At 32.6% G+C, this 22,297-nt stretch overlaps 2 protein-coding genes across 2 annotated transcripts in view; both read left to right on the top strand.

Annotated features, from left to right (window-relative positions):
- Positions 1-4,385, top strand: part of LOC134266665 (uncharacterized) — a 45,146-nt gene extending 40,761 nt beyond the window's left edge. Inside the window, exons 14-17 of the mRNA XM_062748879.1 lie at positions 3,019-3,138; positions 3,257-3,340; positions 3,478-3,564; positions 4,366-4,385. Of these exons, the coding sequence (XP_062604863.1) occupies positions 3,019-3,138; positions 3,257-3,340; positions 3,478-3,564; positions 4,366-4,385 (311 nt within the window). The remainder of the gene's footprint in view (positions 1-3,018; positions 3,139-3,256; positions 3,341-3,477; positions 3,565-4,365) is intronic.
- A 2,578-nt stretch (positions 4,386-6,963) lies between these two features.
- Positions 6,964-22,083, top strand: LOC134266660 (uncharacterized). Its single transcript, XM_062748874.1, has 24 exons — positions 6,964-7,148; positions 7,257-7,300; positions 7,600-7,613; positions 8,072-8,190; positions 8,380-8,517; positions 9,472-9,524; positions 9,613-9,727; positions 10,953-11,114; positions 12,581-12,630; positions 12,961-12,983; positions 13,094-13,209; positions 13,311-13,448; positions 13,684-13,745; positions 14,268-14,381; positions 14,817-14,860; positions 15,305-15,396; positions 18,595-18,750; positions 19,518-19,564; positions 19,946-20,062; positions 20,164-20,198; positions 20,319-20,425; positions 20,983-21,141; positions 21,453-21,496; positions 21,971-22,083. The coding sequence occupies exons 1-24, from the start codon at positions 6,964-6,966 to the stop codon at positions 22,060-22,062; spliced, it is 2,226 nt and encodes a 741-aa protein (XP_062604858.1). The 3' UTR covers positions 22,063-22,083.
- The last annotated feature ends 214 nt before the right edge of the window (positions 22,084-22,297 follow it).

The raw sequence follows: 22,297 nt of genomic DNA, 5'->3' as shown, positions 1-22,297 counted from the left end.
TTTTGCTCACAATAGCATGTACCTTTTTACTGTAAAATGATAAATTGTAAGAGGACTGAAATTATCATAGGGAGAATCCATCATCATGTCATATTATTCCATTAACCGTACTAATGGGTTCCCTTGAATGATTATAACTTTTTCATTTCTCAATGAAATTTTGCCAATTTGATATTATTTTGCTCACAATAGCATGTACTTTTTAAATGTAAAATGATAAATTGTAAGAGGACTGAAATTATCATAGGGAGAATCCATCATCATGTCATATTACTCCATTAACCGTACTACTGTGTTCAATTGAATGACCATAACTTTTTTATTTCTCAATGAAATTTTGCCAATTTGATATTATTTTGCTCACAATAGCATGTACTTTTTTACTGTAAAATGATAAATTGTAAGAGGACTGAAATTTTCATAGGGAGAATCCATCATCATGTCATATTACTCCATTAATCATACTTGCTTTATATTATTTTTCAATGAAATTAACCAGTTTTGAATAGACTTTCTTGTAATAGCATGCACTTAGTAAATCTAACATAATAAATGAATTTGTGTTAAATTTTTTTTTAACATTTAAGGAAATAGGAGACTTTTTCTAATACACAAGGCAAGGTTTAAAAATTTAAATAAATTATAGAAGAAAAGGAGGAGTTTTAGCTGCCATATAAATACAAACATTTATTATTAATATTTGATAAATATTAGGTTTTAATCAGTCAGGTACCTGCATACATATTGTATGAATTTATTATTAAACTTCACCATGGTGGGAGATTTTTAAAGCAGGATAAATACGACTCCCCCACCATGGTGAAGTTTAATAATAAATTCATACAATATGTATGAAAAAAAATTTAATCATTGGACCAAATTAGGAGCATTTCATATTTAGCGTGTGTCGCAGATTAAAGAAACTGCCTTGATTGTGTTGATTGAACAGTTCATTGTTTAAATTCCTAATAAGAGAAGCACAGTTGATTTAAAATGCTAAGCCCACTAGAGTATAATTTATAAAAATAAAAAAAAAAAAATAAAAAAATAAATAAAAAAAAACAAAAAAAACCCCCACTTTTCTTTGTCATTATTTTATTTTTTCCTAGATTATACATTTTTCATATAAAATAATTCCTAACAATTGTAAATAAAACGTTGTGTATGAGTGGACTTCTAGTTAGTGTACGAGTGGACTTTTTGTGTACGAGTCGGTTTGTGTACGAGTTGACTGGACACCGAAAAAACAGAGATGCAAGAACTCGGAAAGGAGATGTTGATCTAAGATCTTTGCTGAAAGGATTAATTCACGTACATTTAAATCAATTTAGCCTCGTTCTATTTTATTGAGATATTGGTTTAATATGCTTGAATTAGTCCATTTTCACCTCAATGCAAATCGAACTCGGAAGTGCGTGAGTAACTGTTTAATGTTTAGTTAGGCCTATTTATCAACGGGAACAGAGGTAGAAATAGTATAACAAGTGTAAATTAATCATCTTGTGTTGTGCAAAAACGAATATTAGGAATGCTTCATATCATGCGATGCTTTGACAAATAGGTCTACACATCGGACATTACCACAATAAGCAAAATGATAAGTAGGCTAGACGAGTGTATTTAAAATAATATGAATTATAATAGGCAAGTATGCTTATACATTTTGGTAACTATCCTATTCACCTGTAATTTAATAGTTAATTTAATAAAAGAATTAAGTTAAACATGGCCAAAATTAAAAAGTGAATATCTTGATTCATTAATTACTCTTGTTACAGTTAGAAGTACTAAATCATCATAAATATATAAACATGATAGGCCTAATAGATAATTCATAATTTTTTCATGTACTAACATGACTAATTGGCTTAGCATCATAATCTTTAATGTCAGTTGACGCATCTTTGGACCTCGGAGTATGTCGAATTCAATGCAGGTGACTCTGACCTGTCTTTGGAATGTTATAGCTGTGTTTAAACAATTTCAGTTACTAATTTGCCTAGGCATCAAACATTCTTGGTTGATGCATCTTGGGTTCTTTAAGTATGTGGAAAGAAAAGTAGGTCACTGTGACCTGATTAAGTATTTTCTCAGGTTCTATAATATATTTGGATTAAAATCATTTAATTCTGTCAGTTGATGCAGCTTGGACCTCAAAGTATGTCAATTGAAAAGTAGACTTTCAGTCCCACCAACTATCCCACCAAAGTCACTTTGAGCTACAAAATTTTAATGTCATAATTAAATATTTTAGTTACTTATAAGTGTAGAATCAAAAACATTGTAATTTGTTGAAACTTGGGTCCTCGGAGAACGTAAACTGAATAGAAGGTCAACATGGCCTACTTTTGAAATTTTATGGCTTATCAGGTGATTCAAGACCCTTGGGTCTCTAATTCTTCATACATTCATCTATAATTTGATAACATTTAGAATGCTAACTTGGTTTTGGTTATGCCTTATGGGATTTATCCCACATCTGAATGTTTATGGGAGTAAATGTCCCACATATCATGTTCTATGGGATTTATCCCATATTTGACCATTCATGGGAGAAAAAATCCCATTTGTAGGTATCCGTGGGATTTATCCCATTTGAACAATTCTGTGGGAGAAAAAATCCTAATGGGAGAAAAAATCCCATTTGAGATTTTTTCTCCCATCTGACATTTTTTCTCCCATGGGAGAATGGTGGGATAGTTGGTGGGACTGAAAATCCCACCATTCTCCCATGGGATTCTGATATTTAGGACTTCATATCTTTTAAAGTAGAGATGTCTATGAGTTCAACATGAGAATATGTGATACTGCTAAGAAATCCCACCAGGTGCTATAAAATTTTTATAGACATGACAATTAGAAATGGTAGTAAAAAGTCCGGACTATGTCGTGTCCGGAGTTAAATGTCGCACTGTTCTATTTATTTATGTAGAGATATACTGTGATCTCCTCAATATAGGGTTCATATCTACCCATTGATTCGAAAGACAGAAGCACTACTTTTCCTTTTCTTTTCAGATCCTTGTAGTGTTTCTCCTTGCAAATCGGGTTTCTGTCAAGCATATGATGATAATACTGGATTTCGTTGTCGTTGTCGGCCTGGTTACACTGGGAACTTATGTGAAATAAACAAAAAAAGTAACACACTAATCTCTGTCTCTATCTCCGTCACTGTTGTTTTATGCTTAACTTTAATGTCTTCAAATTTTCGACAAAGTGCTATTTACACGTACTCAATTTACTCCTTTTGTTTCAGAGACCAGCCCTTGTAGCAGCAACCCGTGTTACGGAGGAGCAAACTGTATAGGTGTTCCGTCTCCTCCATATTATATTTGTTTTTGTAAGTATGATGGAAACGGAGGGAAATGGGTTGCTGTAAAAACAGAATAGAAATGTGAAAAATATTATTTTAAAGTTAAACTTGTCAAAGAGATCTCAAATTCCAGCATATGTAAATCAAACAGATTTGTTTTGCAGACATTGACAAATGTGGTAAACATAGCTGTGCAAGGAACGAAATGTGTTATCAGGGGATACCTCAAAATTATACTTGCAGTGCAATAAGTAAGTAAATAAATCATTTTTTTGTTTATTTAAGATAAGATTTATGAAACTAATGACTCACTTTGGAACAATGAAATGTAAGAGTTAACGAACAGTATTCAATCGAAAGTCCATTAAACCATGCAAAATAGGCATGATAGGAGCGGAGCAAACATGGACCTCCAAAACACCAGAAGTAGGATAAGATGCCATGGAGGAGTGAGCATCTCCTTCCGAATGGTCACCCCCCCCCTGTACTCCTTGTCATGATGGAGAAATTACGAAAAAATCCGTCGACAATTCAATGTGTTTATATAATGGCCTCAATGATAAATTATATCGACCATAGAACTAATTAATAAGAAATGGTGACTTTAAGCGAGACAGCTGATATTCTTGTTTCATAAACTTGTTAGTCAATAATTAACCTAAATTTAGAAATTGTACAAACATGTAAGTAGAGTATGCTCTTGTATGAAATATGTGCAGAAAACGAACAATGTTCGATTCAACTGATTGACATAAACCACGTATGAAGGTATATTGCAGCATAAGTAAGGGAAGTTGATGATTGAAAATTTAAAGTCATCAAGTTTTTAGAAATTGTTTTTATCAAGTTGGTGTAGATTTACTTTAGCGCCTTTTAAATGGGTGTAATATGAATATAAGTAAACAAAACATTTAGCGATGTACTTTATTTAGTGGAAGGTGATTTCCACATGCAACTGTAATATATATATAGTATTTTTAAATGTTTAAAATCAGGCGTTATTACAGAAAGAATGCAAATAATTATACTGTTATTATTACTGTGTTTTATAGGTATTCTAAAGATCTCTTGACATCAGAAGTTACATGAATATAGCATCTACTTTTTTGTCATCAAAGATTATATTGTAAAAGAATATATATTATATCAATCCAAAGCCTAGCTAATATTAAAATGTAGCATCGAGACTTGTGGGTGACTTGTCAAAATATTCTCCAAACGTCTTCTTTAAAATTTTCATATTCAAATTCCTTCCATTTCTTATTTCATCTCCCAGATCGATCGTTCTGTCTCGTAACCTAACAAGGGTTGAAGAATTTTTTTCCTAAGTACACTTCAAATGAAGGTTACATATTTCTCATTACAAATTAACGTTTATGAAGTCAAAAGCAATCAATCATATGAAAAAAAACCCAGAGCTAGATGATACAAACTAGTATCTCTGCAAAAAAGTTAATATATTAATATAAAATCTTGTGATTGATAGGTTAGGATATTTTTGACAGTTATCCACATATATTCGTATTTGAAAAATTCCACTTACATGTACTTCTTTTATGTTGATATAATACTGCATTTGTTTTGCAGGTAAAGATACCGGTACGTATTTGTCACTTTCGTGATTTTCTTGATTAATTCATGGTAGTTATTGATTTTTTTATTCTTCATTCATTAATAAATAAACAACCCCCTGAAAACGCTAACTCAAATTAATATGTATTTTGTATATAGGATGTGGTCACTTATGTGCTAGTGGCAATAATTCCATTTGCTTGTACAATGACCTAAATAACCCTGTGTGTTTCTGTGAACTCGGCCTGACGTATACGGGGAGTTATTGCAAAAAAGGTAATAATTAGAATAAAAAGTTTAAGCACTTAGTGTGCTTTTACACGTTTTGTTAAAAGTATTGAAACATTTTATCAAAGGAATTTAATTAAGTTTATTTGAAAAAGAAATGGAATATTAAAGAGGCTTGAAATAAAACCTTCATTCATTCCCACTAAAATTGTTTTGAATGAGCATTTCTTAAAACCAAATTATGAACTCCTTAGGTTTTTGATATGGTTTAATTTTCATAAAAGATTTACATATACAATGGCATTTTTGGTGAATATTTATTTACAACTAGCTACCTTTAACTGTTCTACATAGTGAAAAAAGGACTCTAGACGTAACATACGAGATGAACTGATGGTCATCTCATGGGCAATGTCTCAGATCTTTACTTCACCATTTGGAGGAGCAATAAATTTTTTTAAGATATCGATGTAATATAAATTATTGTTGGCTTAACATCTGAACTTGTATTCACTTGTAGTAACATGTTGGTAAGGATATAATCTTATTTTTTCTTTGTTTGTTTTTTTTTTTTTGCTTCATAAAGTTTATTAATGGATTTATTTTCAGACAAGTCTTCGACTACGCAAAACGTAAGATTTAATTTTTTTTACAGATATCAAATCTTAAATTTGTTTGATCCATACTTTGTACGACATTAAATATATTATAAGATTAGAAAACAAAATTTAAGTCTAAAAATGCAACATGGGAAACTGCATATGTTCATAACAAGGCACCTCAATAACCTTTCATTTACACACTACCCATACATCATTGCATATCATAACATTGTCTTTCTAATATTTGTGTACAGTATCCGGAAGCTTTATTTGTCCGGATATGTGAAGCGTCCGGATACCTGAATCACCAGTTAAACAAGACAAAATAACGTTAAAATATTCAGTTCCAATGAAAAATCCTCCGGATACCGAAGCATCCGGATATCTGAAGGACCACTCTAATTAGAATTTTAGCTGTTTTTTTCAATAACATCAATAAGAGCAGAGCAGAACACAAGAGGTTTGATTCATTACTATTTTGTACTCTATCTAATTGATAATTCTTTTGGATAATAAAACTATTATGGACTGTTTAGAAGGAATAGGTGATATGAAATAATCTTTAATTGTACATTGCTACGCACTATTAAAAGATACAGATTTCTTGATATGTCTTTAATTGAAATGAACGGTTTTGTAATTGTTTCTTAAAATATACATTTCTGTGAACTTCTTGAACTTATTCACCTCAATTTGGGTTTCAATATACCTTTGTACACTAGTCAACTACAGTAAGATATATAATGAGATATGTCGTTTTATTTTTGATTCAATGAATGCTATTAATGTTCGTTTTCATCACTTTTCTCCTTTTTTACGAATTTTTTTTTAGAAATTAGAATTTCGTTATCTCAACATTTTTCATTAGAGTTTTCATAGCGGTATTACCGGTAGAGTTTGATTCTGATTTGAAAAAATATGTTTATTTACTATCAAAAGTTTTCACACTTATTTGTTAAAAAAAAGCTATTAATGCTTCATCGTTTTATAAATTGAAAGGTGCAGTTTGTTGAGCCTACGCCTGGTCCTGGATCAACAATTTTCTGTCAGTTCAACTTCCATTCCTGTTCATTCTCGGCTTACGTTTACTCAATGTAAGTACGGTTTAACCCTGGATTGTAAAATAAAATTACTGCTTTTATAAATTAGCTTGAAATGTTATGATCCTTATGCATGTATTGGTAATGTTATTCATAGGACCTGTTATTCAGTAAAGTTGGCCAATCGAGCTTGACCTATTTTTTTTTCATGTTTAGATCACTTCCACGACTTTCTGTTCATGATGTAAAAGACAAAACTGTTAAAACAGCAATTGGTGATATAAGAGAAACTAAACGGACAAATATTTACAGAGTGATTGTTAAAATATCAAATCCTTTCAATGTCCTAGAGAGTATACCTTGCCTTAACTTAGAAAACCAATACAACATCAGGTAGGTCAACTAAATATTTAATGCAATTAATGCGAATGTTTGCATCTGGTTTTTTTATTATTATCATTTGTATTCTTTTATTAATTATTAGTCTCGGTTTTAATTCAGTGACGTCAACACCCGATGTTTTCACGTTGTTTGGAACTCTTCAAGTAAGGGATGCATATATTTCATTTTTATGCTATCACATATCACGGTGTATGTACGTATGTTTACTTTTTATTAAAAAAAAAGATATCTGACGACCCTTTGAATTTGGATCAGGTTTATAACCTTTCCTTTGAGACTTTTCATGTTATGTACTTACTTGGTCTTATGTTAAAAGGCAAAAATTTCTCTGTTATTCCGATTAAATCATTTAACGAGTAAAACAATTTTTAAAAATATTTAACTTGTCATCATTATTTTCATAGAATTAATGTATAATATAAACTCCTTTTCTAAATTTCAGTATACCATGATCAGGTAGGAATTTAGTGATTACAGTTGGGGATGTTTTCAATCCTTTATGATCTTTTATTACTTTTGATAATTTAAGTTTTTATATTTTGTACTAAAACTATAAATTTGAAGTAGGATACTGTAAAATCACGTATTTTCGTGGGGTAAAATTTTCGTCGTTTGAGGAAAAAATATTGGTTTGTGAGGATTTGATTTCGTAGATGGAGGATTGTTGAGTAAAGTTATCTTTGAAAGATAACGTTTCATGATGGACATAAATTCGTGTGCCTCTCCATACTTCGAAAACAAAAAATTAGCCCGCAGAAAAAATAGTGATTTTACAGAAAAATTTTGAATAATAAAAAAAACAATAGAAGGAAATACAATGATGGATAAAAAAAAATCAGTTACAAATGGTTATAAAACACAAACCCCGAAAATTTCAGAGGTGGAATCATGTGTGAAATATTTTTTTTCCGCAGAGATATCCTGCAGGATGCAAGTTTACATCTGATACACTACTATCTGGGACTGTTATTGGTTGTAAAAGAGGGCAACCATGTCATTTCTATGCATACATTGCTCTGACAAATGCAATATGGTACGTTATATTTCGACAGAGAAGATTATGAAAACGCAATTGTTCAGTAAACAAAAGCATTGATAAATTAGAATAAAAATTGTTTTGTTTAATCAATAATATACTATTTTAATATGTTTAATACAATTGTTTTCAATCATAAACAAATACATGTAATGAATTTTTGTTTACTTTTGTATCTTTTTCTAGTCCAACTATGCATACAAACAATTCCTTCACAGGCGTGTTTCCACCGACAATATATTCCAATAACTCTCTTTGCACTTATGACATTGTGTTTACAGACACAGCCTCAATCGGCCAGAAAACAACCTGCATAATGCCATGGTAACACATTTTTCCATGTATAGATGCACATAGTCTTCATCTAATAAAAGTACTCCAATCCATTTCTGAAAATCAAGCATTCCCTGTGAAAAGACCTTTCTTTAGATACAATCAATTTTGATCTCTTGACCTTGGAGTTTGACAAATTTGTACAAAAAATGCCACAATTTTACGTAGTCATGATGTTTGAACGAGAATATAATTTTTTTTAACCTTTGACCCTGGCCATAGAGTTTGACTCACTTTTAAAAGCTTTGAACTTGACCATAAGTTTTGAACAGTTAAAACTGTGGCTTTGATATTTCACATGTGTATTCCTTGTGATAAGAACTCTCTTTTGGAACTTAAACTCTGACCTTTTGACCTTGGATTTTGACTTTCATTTGAAAAACTTCAATCCTTGCCATAATATTAGTTACACAGTCAGTTAGTGACCTAATACGGATTCATACAGGGTGTGAAATGGAAATTGGTATTGGGCGAGGCGAAGCCGAGTCCCAATACGGATTTCCATTTCACACCCTGTATGAATCCGTATTAGGTCACTAACTGACTGTGTAACTAATTTATCCCGCTGAAGACCTTTTTCAATATAAAAAAAATATTTGTGCATATTGTGAAAATATTCAGTTTTAATCCAATAACAATCAACATAAAATATCGTTACGGTAACAAGAAATTTAACTAAACTACCTACGTAAACCGTTTCTTAGCCGCCATTTTTATTTACAATAACAACGCTTCGAACGGAATCGCGTGCCCGATTTTGATATTACGCCTCGACGGAGACGTAATATGGAAAATGGAGACGTAATACGGAAAATTTCAGGGCGTCATGTGATTAGCTTTTATCCAATCAGTAATCGACAAATTTGTCTGAAGCGGGATAATATGCCATACGGGGCATTAGCGTTTCATCAATAACTCATCTTGTGTTCTTTATTTTATTTTTAGCAACAGTGGGGAAGTAAGATGTTACACTTTGAATGTGAATGACTTGTATGACAGTAAGGAGAAGTATTCTTTGATCATATCATTCAAAAATATTTTCGATTATATTATATATTCATAAAATCAATTACTATATCCATGTAGTGTGTTCCCCCAACCCATGCCTCAATGATGGTGTCTGTCAGACCACGTTAGATGGTAGAGTGAAATGCCACTGCAGTAATGATTCAGTTACTGGAAGATTTTGTGAGAAAGGCAGGTTGTAAATTATATTAATCGTTTTGACTATGAATTTCCGATCGCTATATGATTATAAAAGGGACGTCATTGTGCTTAACCTTTTTTTTTTGCTTTAGAATATTTAAAGAGCTGCATAAGAACATCTCCTTGTAGAAACAACGCCGCATGCTACAATGTTAATAGGACTGAAACATGCATTTGCCGGCATGGATTTCATGGACCAACTTGTTCCGAGGGTATAAAAGTAACATTAAAATTTGAAGCAGGATCCGTCTTTGCATCATTTGAATATTTTATAAGGTTAACAAATCACTGTAAGTTTTAATTATGGTATATCTTCAGTTTAGGTAAACATAAACTGCTTCCTTAACAGAGTTGATGATCGACTTTTTATTGTCGCGAATTAAGGAATTGTTATTTGTATCCTTATTTTTTTCCTTTTATAAAGGAAGACAATTCTGACTAGTTATTAGCGTTATTTAACTTGGCCACGTTGGGTAAGGATTAGTGTTAACATTCATTCAAACTCTTCACTTTTTACTTGCGCATGACTCTAACTCATGATGCTTTTAAAAGAATTCATCCTGCTTCGAAAATGTACTCAATCTTAAATGATTTTAACTTCATAAATTTAATGCTTTTTCACTTGTTGATTTTTAGACGCAAACGAAAATCTCACAAGCACAATTAACACGGGGGTAAGAGTTAAATGCAACTTGAGGTTAAAAAATATAACTAAACATGTCTATTAAAGATATTTGTTTTAATGCAGTGAAGTCTATTTTCCAATTAGCATTATATCAAAGATTGATATGATGACACGTCTTCTTGCTCTCTATATTTTGAAAGGTGTAAAGTTTACAATCAATTTTTTAAAAATTTAATTCAGGCCATATTCACAGATGTTGCGCTACCAAAAACAGTTATTTGCTACGTCTCCTATCTTTGCTCAATTCCATTTACTGTCACCAGAAACATTCATGACAAGTAAGCTACTACATGATTGTGGTATCCCCTTACGTGTACGGAATAAAGTAAATTATTGTGGCTCATGATAAAGAAATAATCGTTTTGCATATTATATGATTAAATATTTTTCATTGAGAAACACTGTTGTGACAGGATGAATTAAAACACCACATAATTATCTAAATTACTAAAACCGGATGCTTATTTTCATCACCATCAATTCTAATATATATTTTCAAACTGATAAAATTATTGTATATTTTTTTCTTTTAAAGGCCTTTAGTTGTCCCTGGATATTTAGATCCCTCGATGAAGATCATGAAGTTAGAGCTGACAGACGCTGAATCACGTAGTGCTATTGTCCATGGAATCCTAGAGGTGATTGATAATACCTTGGGAACAAAAACAATATGTCTGGATTCAGTTGAGAGCTCGAGGCAAGTGTTTATGTTGATTTTAAAACAATATGTCTTTGTTAATTTAGTGATCTATCGTGATACAACCTGCTTGCACTCAACGAGGTATTAACAAATGTTTTTAATGAAACGATTCAACAAATTTGATGCAGAGCATCCGAGATTTATAAATATACCATTTGTTGAAATCCAAAAAATAAAAAAAAAAAAACTACGTCATCATTTTCGTACATAAGCTCTATGGTCGAAACAATGACCTTCAGTCTGCCAACTAAATCTTTCATTTAGTGAAATGCTGTTCTCATACTAATTGATTAAGCACTACTGATATGTCGAAGGAATTTTTGAGTTATTCCCCGATAATGACCAAGGGCACAAAGAGGATATAACCAGTTGGGGGTGTGTATCATTACCGCTACATTTTCAAAATTTTCATTACTGCTACATAGTCATTACCGCTACAAAAACGATGCATTACCGCTACATATAAAAATATACATTTTTGATACATTGCCTGTTTCGTTAGGCAGTCACTTGTGCGTGTACAGATTGATGTAAAGTACAACATATGCATGCATAAGACATGTATCCCCTGAAACACAAAATCCCAGATTCACACGCAACTCCAAAATATGTAGAATGAGATGCAAAAATCATGGACTAAGTATTATATTCAACTATTTGAAGCAGTTTGTACTTATACATGGCAGCAACAAAACGTTTTATTTGAAACTGCCATACATTTTACTTCTGTCAACATTGTCAAAAATTCAAAAATTTTAGAAGGAGAACTGTAAAACATCGGACTGAGTTCTTCGTGAAAGCTTTGTGATTGGATCTTATATTCCGTACCTGGATACCTGGCTGATTCGATATGTAGCGGTAGTGAGTTGTTTTCGACTAAAAAATATGTAGCGGTAATGATCGGTTGAAATTTTGAAAAAAATGTAGCAGTAATGAGTTGAAATTTTTGGCGATTTAACGCTAATGTTGACCTCCCCAAGTTCGCAGGGAGTGCTCACTCCTCTCTGGCACCTGATCCCAGGTGATATTTTGGAGGTCCGTGTTTTCTCTGTTCTCGATTTGTATTATAAACTTTTGAGATTGAATACTGTTCGTTATCTCTAAGAAATTCTTTTGGGCTAATTTAATTTTTTTAAGTTCATTCATCAATAAAATTTAAAACATAAATCAACATATTATCATATAAAACTTTTATTATTTCGAAAATAAATCTAACCTTAAAATTTATTCTGGTGTTATTTTAATGCCATTTGATTTTTTTCCTACTATTCTTCCTATTATATTGTATTTGATTTTTGTTTCATATTGTACTTGTTTTTACATGTAAAGCGCTTTTGAATAATTGTATATTTAAATAAGGCGCTATATAAAAGTAGAATAGTGATAATAATAATAACGTAGGCACATCATCTTTCGTTTTACTTTCGCACATTTAATATGATAATTTATATTATAAATTACAGAGATGCTAGGATCGGAGATGAAACATGTTTTGAAGTGCGTGTTGTCACAGGTGATCTATTCAGTTCCTTTAAACTAAATCATATAAAGATAACCATTATTCATATAATGGCTAGAGGGATGAAATGATACAGATTTAATTAATGAGAGAAATCATATAATTTTCAACAAATTAAATTTTCACAAAATGGACATCTTAGGAAAAAAGTAATGGTTGTTCAAACTAGAATCTTTACAAAGTACAAAAGTAAAACAAAACTTTAAAGGTTCATCAATATGCAATATGCTTTTGCTTTCACATTTTAGAGAAACGAAATCTTAAAGCATGCCATTATATAGTTGATTCATTTTTATTACTACAGTTGCCTTTTTTCATGTATAGGTCATTATTACAGAGAATTTAGTGTGAGTATAGTCTTAATCATCTCAAAATATTAATGTTGGGGGATATATAAAAACGAGATAGCGTTTTCTGACATCAAAATTACTTTTAACTTATGTAATTTTAATTTTAGAATTATCCTCTATTTCTGAAGCCTACACTTGAAGACAACAGTACAGTCCAGTGTTTGGTAGGGAAATACTGTCATTTACATCTGTGGACTTCAAAGTTATTAACCAAAACCAATTGGTAATTTTTTTAAAGACAATTGATCATTTCTTTTATTAAACCGCATGATAATGCCATATTGACATGATGAGTGAGTATTGAATTTCGTTTGTCTTTTTCAGTCCAGTTCTAAAATCTGACGAAAACTTTGAAAGCGGCGTGTTCATTATTCCTCCATTAAATCAAACTCTATTTCCTTGCATGTATGACGTTGTACTAAGAATGGATCAACCAGCCAACAAATCTGTCTGCTTTTCACTGTAATTACACATTTAGATTTTGTGTCACAAATGTATTTAGCCATTTAACTTATGTCGAATCTTAAATTCAAACAGTAAAGACCATTTTTAAATTTCTAAATTTAGACTTTTAAAATTTAAAAACTACCAGGGGTATAACATTTTAATGTTAATACAATAAGGCGGATTTCAGCGGTCGACAATTTTGTTGGTTAAAGTCACATTTTACAGATGTGTATTTGAATTCAAATTATAGAAATGACGGAATGTTCATCGAGAAAAGATGCTACATAATTAAATTTTCCTTGTCATTGAGTGGTAAATATTCATTTTACTGTATGCTTTTCTTCATTTACTTTATATACCATTGCTACTTTTAAGTTGCTCCTCTATTTAAACTTTTTCATTGAGTTTCATTTATCAACAATCAAAACCACGATAAAAAGACACCATGAATATATTTTTTAATTTCAAAATCCAATATCATTACATTTATTAATTTTATTAATTTTTTTTCAATCTCTCTTCCCTAAATACTTTATTTAGCTAATTTGCAGAGGCAACATATACACAAAAAAATACATTCTTACTATCACTTAGATAAGATATATATTTATGATATGGCAGAAAAATAGTCTTTTAAAACATAATTAGACTAAAAGTAAAGCGAATTATAACAAAAAAAAAATCTTTGCGTTTTATCGAATGTCTATTTTAAAATACTTAGAGAATGCCCGAAATAAGTTCGTGCATTTCTACGGCTAACTCATGTCAATATTCATCGAGATAAGTTCAATAGCCATTTATTGCAAACTGACAATCTGACAATTTTTTTTTAAGTGAAAGGGTCTTGTGCTCAAAAGTCGTGTAGTAATGGTGGATTCTGTGATGGACATGAAGACACAAGGAAGTGTTTTTGCCGAGCCGGGTTCTCTGGTGATAGCTGTACTACTGGTTGGTACTGTAGTATATGAATGTAGCATAAATAGAATACTGATGTCACTTGTCACATTGCTCTGAAATTTCATAAAAAGAAAATTTAGAAAAGTAAAAATAGGACATCTATTGAGATTGTTCAATTAGTTAGCTTATGGTCGATGAAATGTTTACCCGTTGGATCGAATGTTGATTATTTTTTAAACAAATAATTAGCCAATTATGTGTACAGATTTTCCGTTCTCCCGATCAAGACAAGGAGCATACCGCTGGTATTACAAATTGTCAGGGGATGCTCAATCCTCCTTGATACCTAATCCCATTTCTTAGGTTTTAAAGGTCCGTGTTTGCTCTGCACTTTATTCATAATGTTATATGATTTTTTCATTTGAGTGTTGTTCCTTTTTATTATATGTTTCATTATAGAGCAATTTTTTGTTCTATGTTTTCCAGAGTTTGGTATCCCCCAAGAGATGCATACACAGAATATACAATATGTAAGTGTTTTTATAGATTTCCTTTTGTTTGAACTAGGCGAAAGACTAAAGGTCCATTGGGTTAACGCAAATAAAATAAAAAAAAGCCACTTATTAGTGCATAAAACTGATCAGCTAGGTGTAATTTTATTACACATATTTCTTTTTCTGCTTTATGACAGTTTATCGCATAACATAAGAATGCAAGTGCTTTTATTCTGTATTCGTCGTGTAGGGTAGGGTTCAATTGTTCGTGCTTTGCACAAAAACCATCAGTTTCTGGGGATATTATTGTGTGCATTAAGATTTCTGAAGTTATAAATATGGCATTCAACATTTCGTGGTGGACGTACATTTATGGCTCTCTTCATATTTCAAAAACAACAAAAATAAAACCTTACGTAAAATCAAGGATTTTACAGGATTTTATTATCTTTAAGTATAACCTTTTGTATTTTTATACAGCCTCTGCTTGGAAATGTACTTCTACCAAAAAGAATGAATTGTCCTTTGAATGAGGAGTGTCAAATACAGCTTCTAATTACTGGAAAAACGGGGTAAAATTCTTGATTTAGTCCATGAGCCACTGGGGGTGGTCGGTACCATTTTGGGTGAATAAACTTTATAGTGATATTTGGTAAGGTATACCCCTAACTACTGAGAAAATGTATGATAGCATCAAATCTGTTGTGGCTTCAATGCTGGAGACACAGTTATTGCCCTTTATTTGCTCAAATTAGGTATTTTGAGCTAAATATATTTGCAACCTGCAAAGTATTTGTCAAACAGTTGCCAACCGTGATAGAAAGTTTTACCAGAAGTACTCAGATATATGATGAACATATTAAAAGAGCATTTACTGAGTTACTAGCCGTGATTCTCACAAAAATTGCATATTTTTACCACTTTTATTCAACAATTACATGTACCTCACAAATTTGTATAAAGAAAAAGATAAGTACCAACGCACATATCCTAGTTTAGTTACGGTGATGACGATGACCACTGTCTCATCTTCGTGGGGGAGGGGGACGACCTGGACGGTGGGTGCGGAAGTGACTGGTCAGGCCGATCCTCGCACAAGCAGATGATGGGAGTTTTTCGACTAGACCCACGCCCCCTTCTTTGTAAATCTCAGCTGGGATGGAGTATCGGGCTTGGCCAGGTGCTTTGCCAGTTGACAACAGACTAATTGCTTTCTGGATCTCATCCAACGTGGGAACGACATCCAGTGACTTGTTGATGGGAAGCTGGGAAGACGATTGATGTCTTCGTCGTTGATGGTAGAAGGGTGGTTCAGAACGCCAATGAAATGTTTCGCCCACCTGTCGAGTATCTTTTTCTTCTCTGTGATGGGTGTTAACCCGTCATCACTGAGGAGAGGGGATGAGCCTGATGAAGTTGGCCTGTAGACTTCCCCAAGTCCACAGTAAAAGTTCTTCCTATAGCCCTGTCATGAGATTTGGCGTAGCGTTGGATCTCGTCAGCTTTGGCATTCAACCAGGAGTCTTACATATCCCGATGCTTTTGCTGTACTGTGCTGCAAGCGTTCCTCAGTGCATCTTTTTGGCTGTGGAGGTGGGATCATCTATATAAGCCTTGTAAGCGCGATGTTTGTCTTACAGAAGCTACTTGATCTCGGCACGGTTCACATCAAACCAGTCTTGTGTTACTTTTGGTAGAGAGTATAAGACACTCGAATGCTGTATTGTACACTGTATTACGAAGTGTGTTTTATACTGCTTCCACGTTTTGGTCATCCAGCACGGTGGAGTTAAGGCGTTCTTCCAGGGTGTCAGCAAAGTAATAAGAGGTGGAAGGCAACTTGAGCTTACCAACGTTGAGACGTTTTGAAGCCTTAGTCTCCTGAGGACGTATCCTGTGTTTGATCCGGAAGTTGAGAGGTGAAGTTTAGAGACTGTGAGACGGTGATCCGTACCAGCACTCCGTACCAGCACATAGCCTCGGTGAACAAACGAACTGTCTGTATGTCTCTCTTCATGACAATGATGTAATCCTGACCCTTGGTAAACTGGCTAGGGAAAGGTGGAGCAAGCAACGTTTGGGATACCTTTTATAATTCGCTCCTCTTGTCATGGAGGTGAGCAGTGCGTCTCTAAAGAGGGCTGCTCAGTAGAACAGGTGGCTGCCGAACTCCAACGCTGCTCTGATCGGTGAAGAGCAACCATATGGCATGTGCCGCCTGTGTGCAGGTCCGCGACTACCAATTTCCAGAGAACCTGCACCTGTCACCTTCGTTGCTCGCCTGTCCCCACAGGGCTTTGGTGGATGATAGAAGGGATGGAAGATGATCAATGACTTGCGCGATGAGTTTGATTAAAAAGAAGAAGAGTTGCGCGTCGCCGACCTCACTCTCTCGCCCACAACCATCTAGATCCAGTGGCAAGACAGATGTCAGGACGTCTGGAGATGAAGACAGATGCAGCGGGTGACCAAGACGTCCCATATGTGCTTTGCCTTGCTCCAAGCATTCCACGATGCTTGCTGTGTCCGCCTTCTTCTCCGTTGAACCATGACGGTTTCCTCCACAGAGTCTAAACAGTCTTTACATGCGTAATAGGTAGGCAAGTCCTCAATCAACAGGGTTTGAGACCCGTCAGCGCTCTCCTAGAGGGATCTCCCTTAAGAGGGTACGGGTTCCTTCTACCCGACCTAGTGGAGGGAAGGGGTGTCAAGCTATTGCACGTCGTGAGACACATCCCACTGCCCACAAAGCACATACCCGGGTATATGATTGTGCACGTATGTTGCTTAATTTTGATGTCAAAAATATATAATATATTACACGTTGAACTTAAATGAACATATAAGTGTCCATTATCACCATGGTTTAGCATGAGATTAAATAAATAAAACATTTTATCTAAAGCCTCAACTTGAGATCTGATATATTCACAATATCTTTGTTAAATAAAGAATATACGCACAGGGTTAATCAAGGGAATTTTCCTTCAATTTTCATTTTAAGGATAGGGATAAAGATTTAGTATTAAATCAAGTTATATATATTTGTTACTGAAATAATGTTTTGAAATGCTAATATGACCATGCAATATGTTTTTGGTGTGAAAATTGTCACAGTAGTAATTTGTCTCCTTTGATCAAAATTGCGTATTCCACTTTAATGAACAAGGGTAGAATTATATACCTATAAGTTTTAGACGGCTCATTACAGAGCCAATATTGAATAATAAGTGAACAGGGTAATAGCATGGTCTGCATTCAAAAGAATTTTCAAGAAAATATCATCCGAAATAAGATAGAAATTGCGTATTGAAAAACCAACCTTCTTTCAAAGACAGAGCTGAGAGAACGAACAAGTTGGGTTGGTGTATATAAACAGTTGATACACCATTAAAGCCACAATCAATTGAATGCTATCATACATTTTCTGAAGGTAGACATGTATGTCCTTCAAAAATTAACTATGAAAATTATTCACCCGAGATGGTACCGATACCGAAAAATTCATGGCCTGGCTCATGGACTAATTTTATGTTTTTTATAAAGCGTATTTGAATTTTTTCAGGATTAGGGGTTAGGGTTAAAAAATCATATCACAAGAGTAATGTTATGATATTGATAATGTGATTTACATAATAATGACATTTGTGAAATAATACAACAGAAATATTTTGCTTAAAACATATTAGAAAAAACAATGGGTCACTCTTATACAATCCATAGTAAAGACACTTTTACATTACTTAAATGAATTCAATGCATGGTTTCAGATTTTACATTACTACTAGCACTGACCCTTCAAGTGTAGCGGTCAAGGAAATAAAGGAGACTCGTGTATCTAAGGATTTCCTCACAATAATAACAGTTGTCAACAAGAAAACTGGCTCTCATCAGCTCTGTGTGGGCATTTCTCCTGATAAATACAGGTGAGGTCATTTTTAAAATTATTTAGTTACCCTTTCCGACCGATTAACAAAAAATGACGACACTCAAAACTTTTATTACATTCCAGGACAAGATATGTATTTTTAAGGCATTCCTCTCAATCCGTTCAAAAATTATGTTGAGGTTTCCCTAAAAAAAAAACACCTTCCTACGTACCAAATAATTTTATCCCGAGTCGGGAGATGGCAAATAAACATTATTTTAAAGATGGCATGGTTGCATATCATTTAAAACCTAATTACCTAAATAATGTCCTATAAAAGTAGGTTTTTTTAAACTTGGAGGTTGGGATTTTCTTTCATCTGTAATTTTCATATTTACAAGGTCGATGAGACAAAAGTGTCAAAAATATTACCTATATAAACAATGTTTTCTTTTTATTGCATTTCAAAAGAATATAAAATAATTCTAGGTTTAATTTAAAAGTGTATCAGTATCTTTTTTGTTGATATAATAATTAAAGATTAAGTATTCTTTCCCCATCACATTGAAATTGTGGTGCAGAATATGTTTTGAAAATAAATTACTAAAATCTTTCACTTTGTAGAAAATTCCTATTTTATCTTTAAAAGAAAAAACCATTCCAATTCCTTTCCATGGCTGGGTCATTATAATATTTTGTTATTAATTTAGGTTCAGATCACTTACTATTAATTTACAATTTCAATCAGCGATATATTTATCACGTGAGTTGATATACTCAAATTATGTAAAGCGAGTTTTGATTCAAACTCTTTTTATTTAACAGTATCGAAACAGACAAAGTTTGTTGCAGTATCTCCACCCAAAACACAGGTATAATTCACAAAATCAAGTTTCTGTTTACACTGAATAATATGCTTTTCCCCTCTTTTTCCCTGTATGAAAGGAGTTTCAACCCACGAAACATATACCGAATGATAATTTGGTGTGCCGCATTATCATCCAAGGTCGCCAGTATTTATTTCTGATTAATCCTTTTACAACCAAAACTCTGATAATGCTCTTTTCAAAACGTGAAAAAAAATGGGTTGAACCGACTACTTAATTTTATTTTCTCTTTTATGCCGTTCTCGTATGCATTACAAACTTTGTATTGTCAAAATAACAAAAATAATATTTCCAATCATTGAAAAAGATACTTAATGAAATGTTTAAATAATCTCGAGTTTTTTCTGGTATGTTTTATCATTCTAGATTATATTACCTGTCAGGATGTCTCCGTTGACGACTGCAGCGATCCAGCAGCACTCAATAATATTTGCTCAGATCCAACCACGGCTACATTCTGTAGAAAATCCTGCAATCTCTGTCGTGAGTAGTAGGTTTCTATAGTAAGTGCACATTAATAAGAGGATTTTTGATAAATTATGTTTACTTTCGTTGCATATTTTAATAACTCATTTCAATTTTAGACAACATACCTACAACTTTGAAAAATACTGACAAGGTATGATAATTTTAGCATATATAATATGATGACGCAACATGTGATTCCTTTTGTTTTGTTTTAAAATGTTAATCAATAACATTTATAATATACAATTCGACCTTTTTATATTACCTGAAGCAATTATTTATTGGACCATCTCCAACAAATGTGTCACTTTTCACATGCTCTGCAGACGTTGATTGCCACATATTGCTTTATCTAAAACGAGGCCACAACAACTTATGGTAAGCATGGAGCAAGATAAGTGAAAATAATCATATTATTAAATGACCACATAATGAAAATCATAAATACAATGCAAGAAAATAAGAAGCAGTCCTATTTCAGCTGGAAAAGTAGATGAGCTACGAATGCTGACACTACAATCAAGTGAAAATATTTTTAAGACAATTACCCAGTAGTAAACAACAATACAATTTACCGTGGGCTCAGTTGGTAGTCCTCATAATGGGCCTTCTTTTTAAACGAATACCTTATTGGATTTTCTTTTTACATCATACACATTTTCAACGGAGGTTAATTAAAAGGCTAATAAAAAGTCAAATAAATACTAGTAACTTTAATCCATATATAAACCCTTTCCAAAAAATCTCCGAGAAATAACGGAGATTTCTAAATTTCAAAGAAATAAGCAAATGATTAAAACATATTGTTTCTTTAAGCAATTGTTTAAAGGAGTTTAAGAAGCTCCAGTTAATATTAATTTTAAGCTTCTATTCCCAAAACTTGTTAAAATATTCTTCTCCTTTCTATCATTACGTCTCTTTCTTCTGGTTTACAGTCCTGAGGTTTCCGCCCGTCCAGTACCTGGAAGTACTGTGCACATTTTTAGAACTTCTGACTGTGATAACTGTTCCGTGGATATTCTAATCCATACTTCTATCTCCCGCCCAACACAGAGGGCACAGCTTTGTGTCGAGGCATCGGACTACAACTCTGGGTAAAAACTGCAAAAAATATTTTTTTAAGGAACGAATTTATATGGCAAAAAATCGATTTGTAAACAACTAGATGCATTTTTTTATTATTCTTAAAATCTTATAGGCAACATTTTCCTTACAATGAGACACTTTCGGTTTTAACGAAAAGTCAGGTCTATTAAAGTACCTAATATGTCTGGGATGTTTTAATTATCATTGCTATTCTAGTTTATTTGTTATCGTTACTATAATATTTTGTCTTTGTTATTCAATTTTTATGACTGTTATGCCTATATTATTTTTTATAATTGTTATTGTTATCATTCTGTAGACTGGACGACTTAAGATGTTACTTTGTGGATTACGAAATACATGGTAAGCAGTTAGAAAAATTGTATTTTCACAGCATAATTTGAAAGAAATTACATTATAAAACAGCTAAAGAAATGATTGAAGTACGAATGTATTTGATTTTCTACCAAATGTTGTCATGGGTTCATGGAAATAACTCTGTAATTTTAATGCTTTCATATTTTAAATGATTCCATTTACTTGGTTTCAGTGACGGTGCAAGATCTTGATATTTTAGTTGTGCTGTTATTTAGCTCACGAAACGTGTGCAAAGAAAAGAGATAAAGCAAAAAAATCTATCGCAAATTATCAAAATTATTTGATTCACACCAAATTCATATAATGGCCTTCATATTGATTCATAAATCATAAAAGGGGGGAATTGTAGAAGAAAAAAAATATTTATTATGCTTTATTTACACATCAAAGAATGTCTTCAACTGTCAACTGACTATTTTCATTAATGTCTTCAATCGATTTATCAATGTTTATTTCAAGCATCAAGACGCCAAACAGTGAGTGTTGCACATACTACCACATCGACAACACTACGAACGATGCAGGTTAACCTTGGGAATGTGATTGGATAATTTAAGTAATAAAACTAAAAAGAGATTTTTAAGTTATTGACGACTTTTTAAAAGATTTGAACACTTGTCGATGAAAAAGAAAGATGCCATTAAAATGAATTTATTTCTTTTATATATACATGTTTTTTTCCCTAAAAATAAATATTTGAGTCTGTATTTAATGAATTGATTTGTTAGTATGTATTGAAGTTACTGAGATTGACTACGAAATAATAATGGTAATATTTTTGCTGTA

This window comes from Saccostrea cucullata, unplaced genomic scaffold (genome assembly GCF_032062105.1).
Source record: "Saccostrea cucullata isolate Sc308-1 unplaced genomic scaffold, CSIRO_AGI_Scuc_v1 ctg2460, whole genome shotgun sequence".
NCBI lineage: Eukaryota > Metazoa > Mollusca > Bivalvia > Ostreida > Ostreidae > Saccostrea > Saccostrea cuccullata.
This window is presented reverse-complemented; position numbering and strand designations above follow the sequence as displayed.

What these genes read in the sequence shown, in the direction of transcription:
- LOC134266660 (XM_062748874.1), top strand. Translation starts at nt 6,964, where the DNA reads ATGTTTAGATCACTTCCACGACTTTCTGTTCATGATGTAAAAGACAAA. An exon ending in ATTATTACAGAGAATTTAGT is followed by an intron (nt 12,984 to 13,093) that starts GTGAGTATAGTC and finishes TTTTAATTTTAG; the next exon opens with AATTATCCTCTATTTCTGAA. An exon ending in GCATCGGACTACAACTCTGG is followed by an intron (nt 21,142 to 21,452) that starts GTAAAAACTGCA and finishes ATCATTCTGTAG; the next exon opens with ACTGGACGACTTAAGATGTT.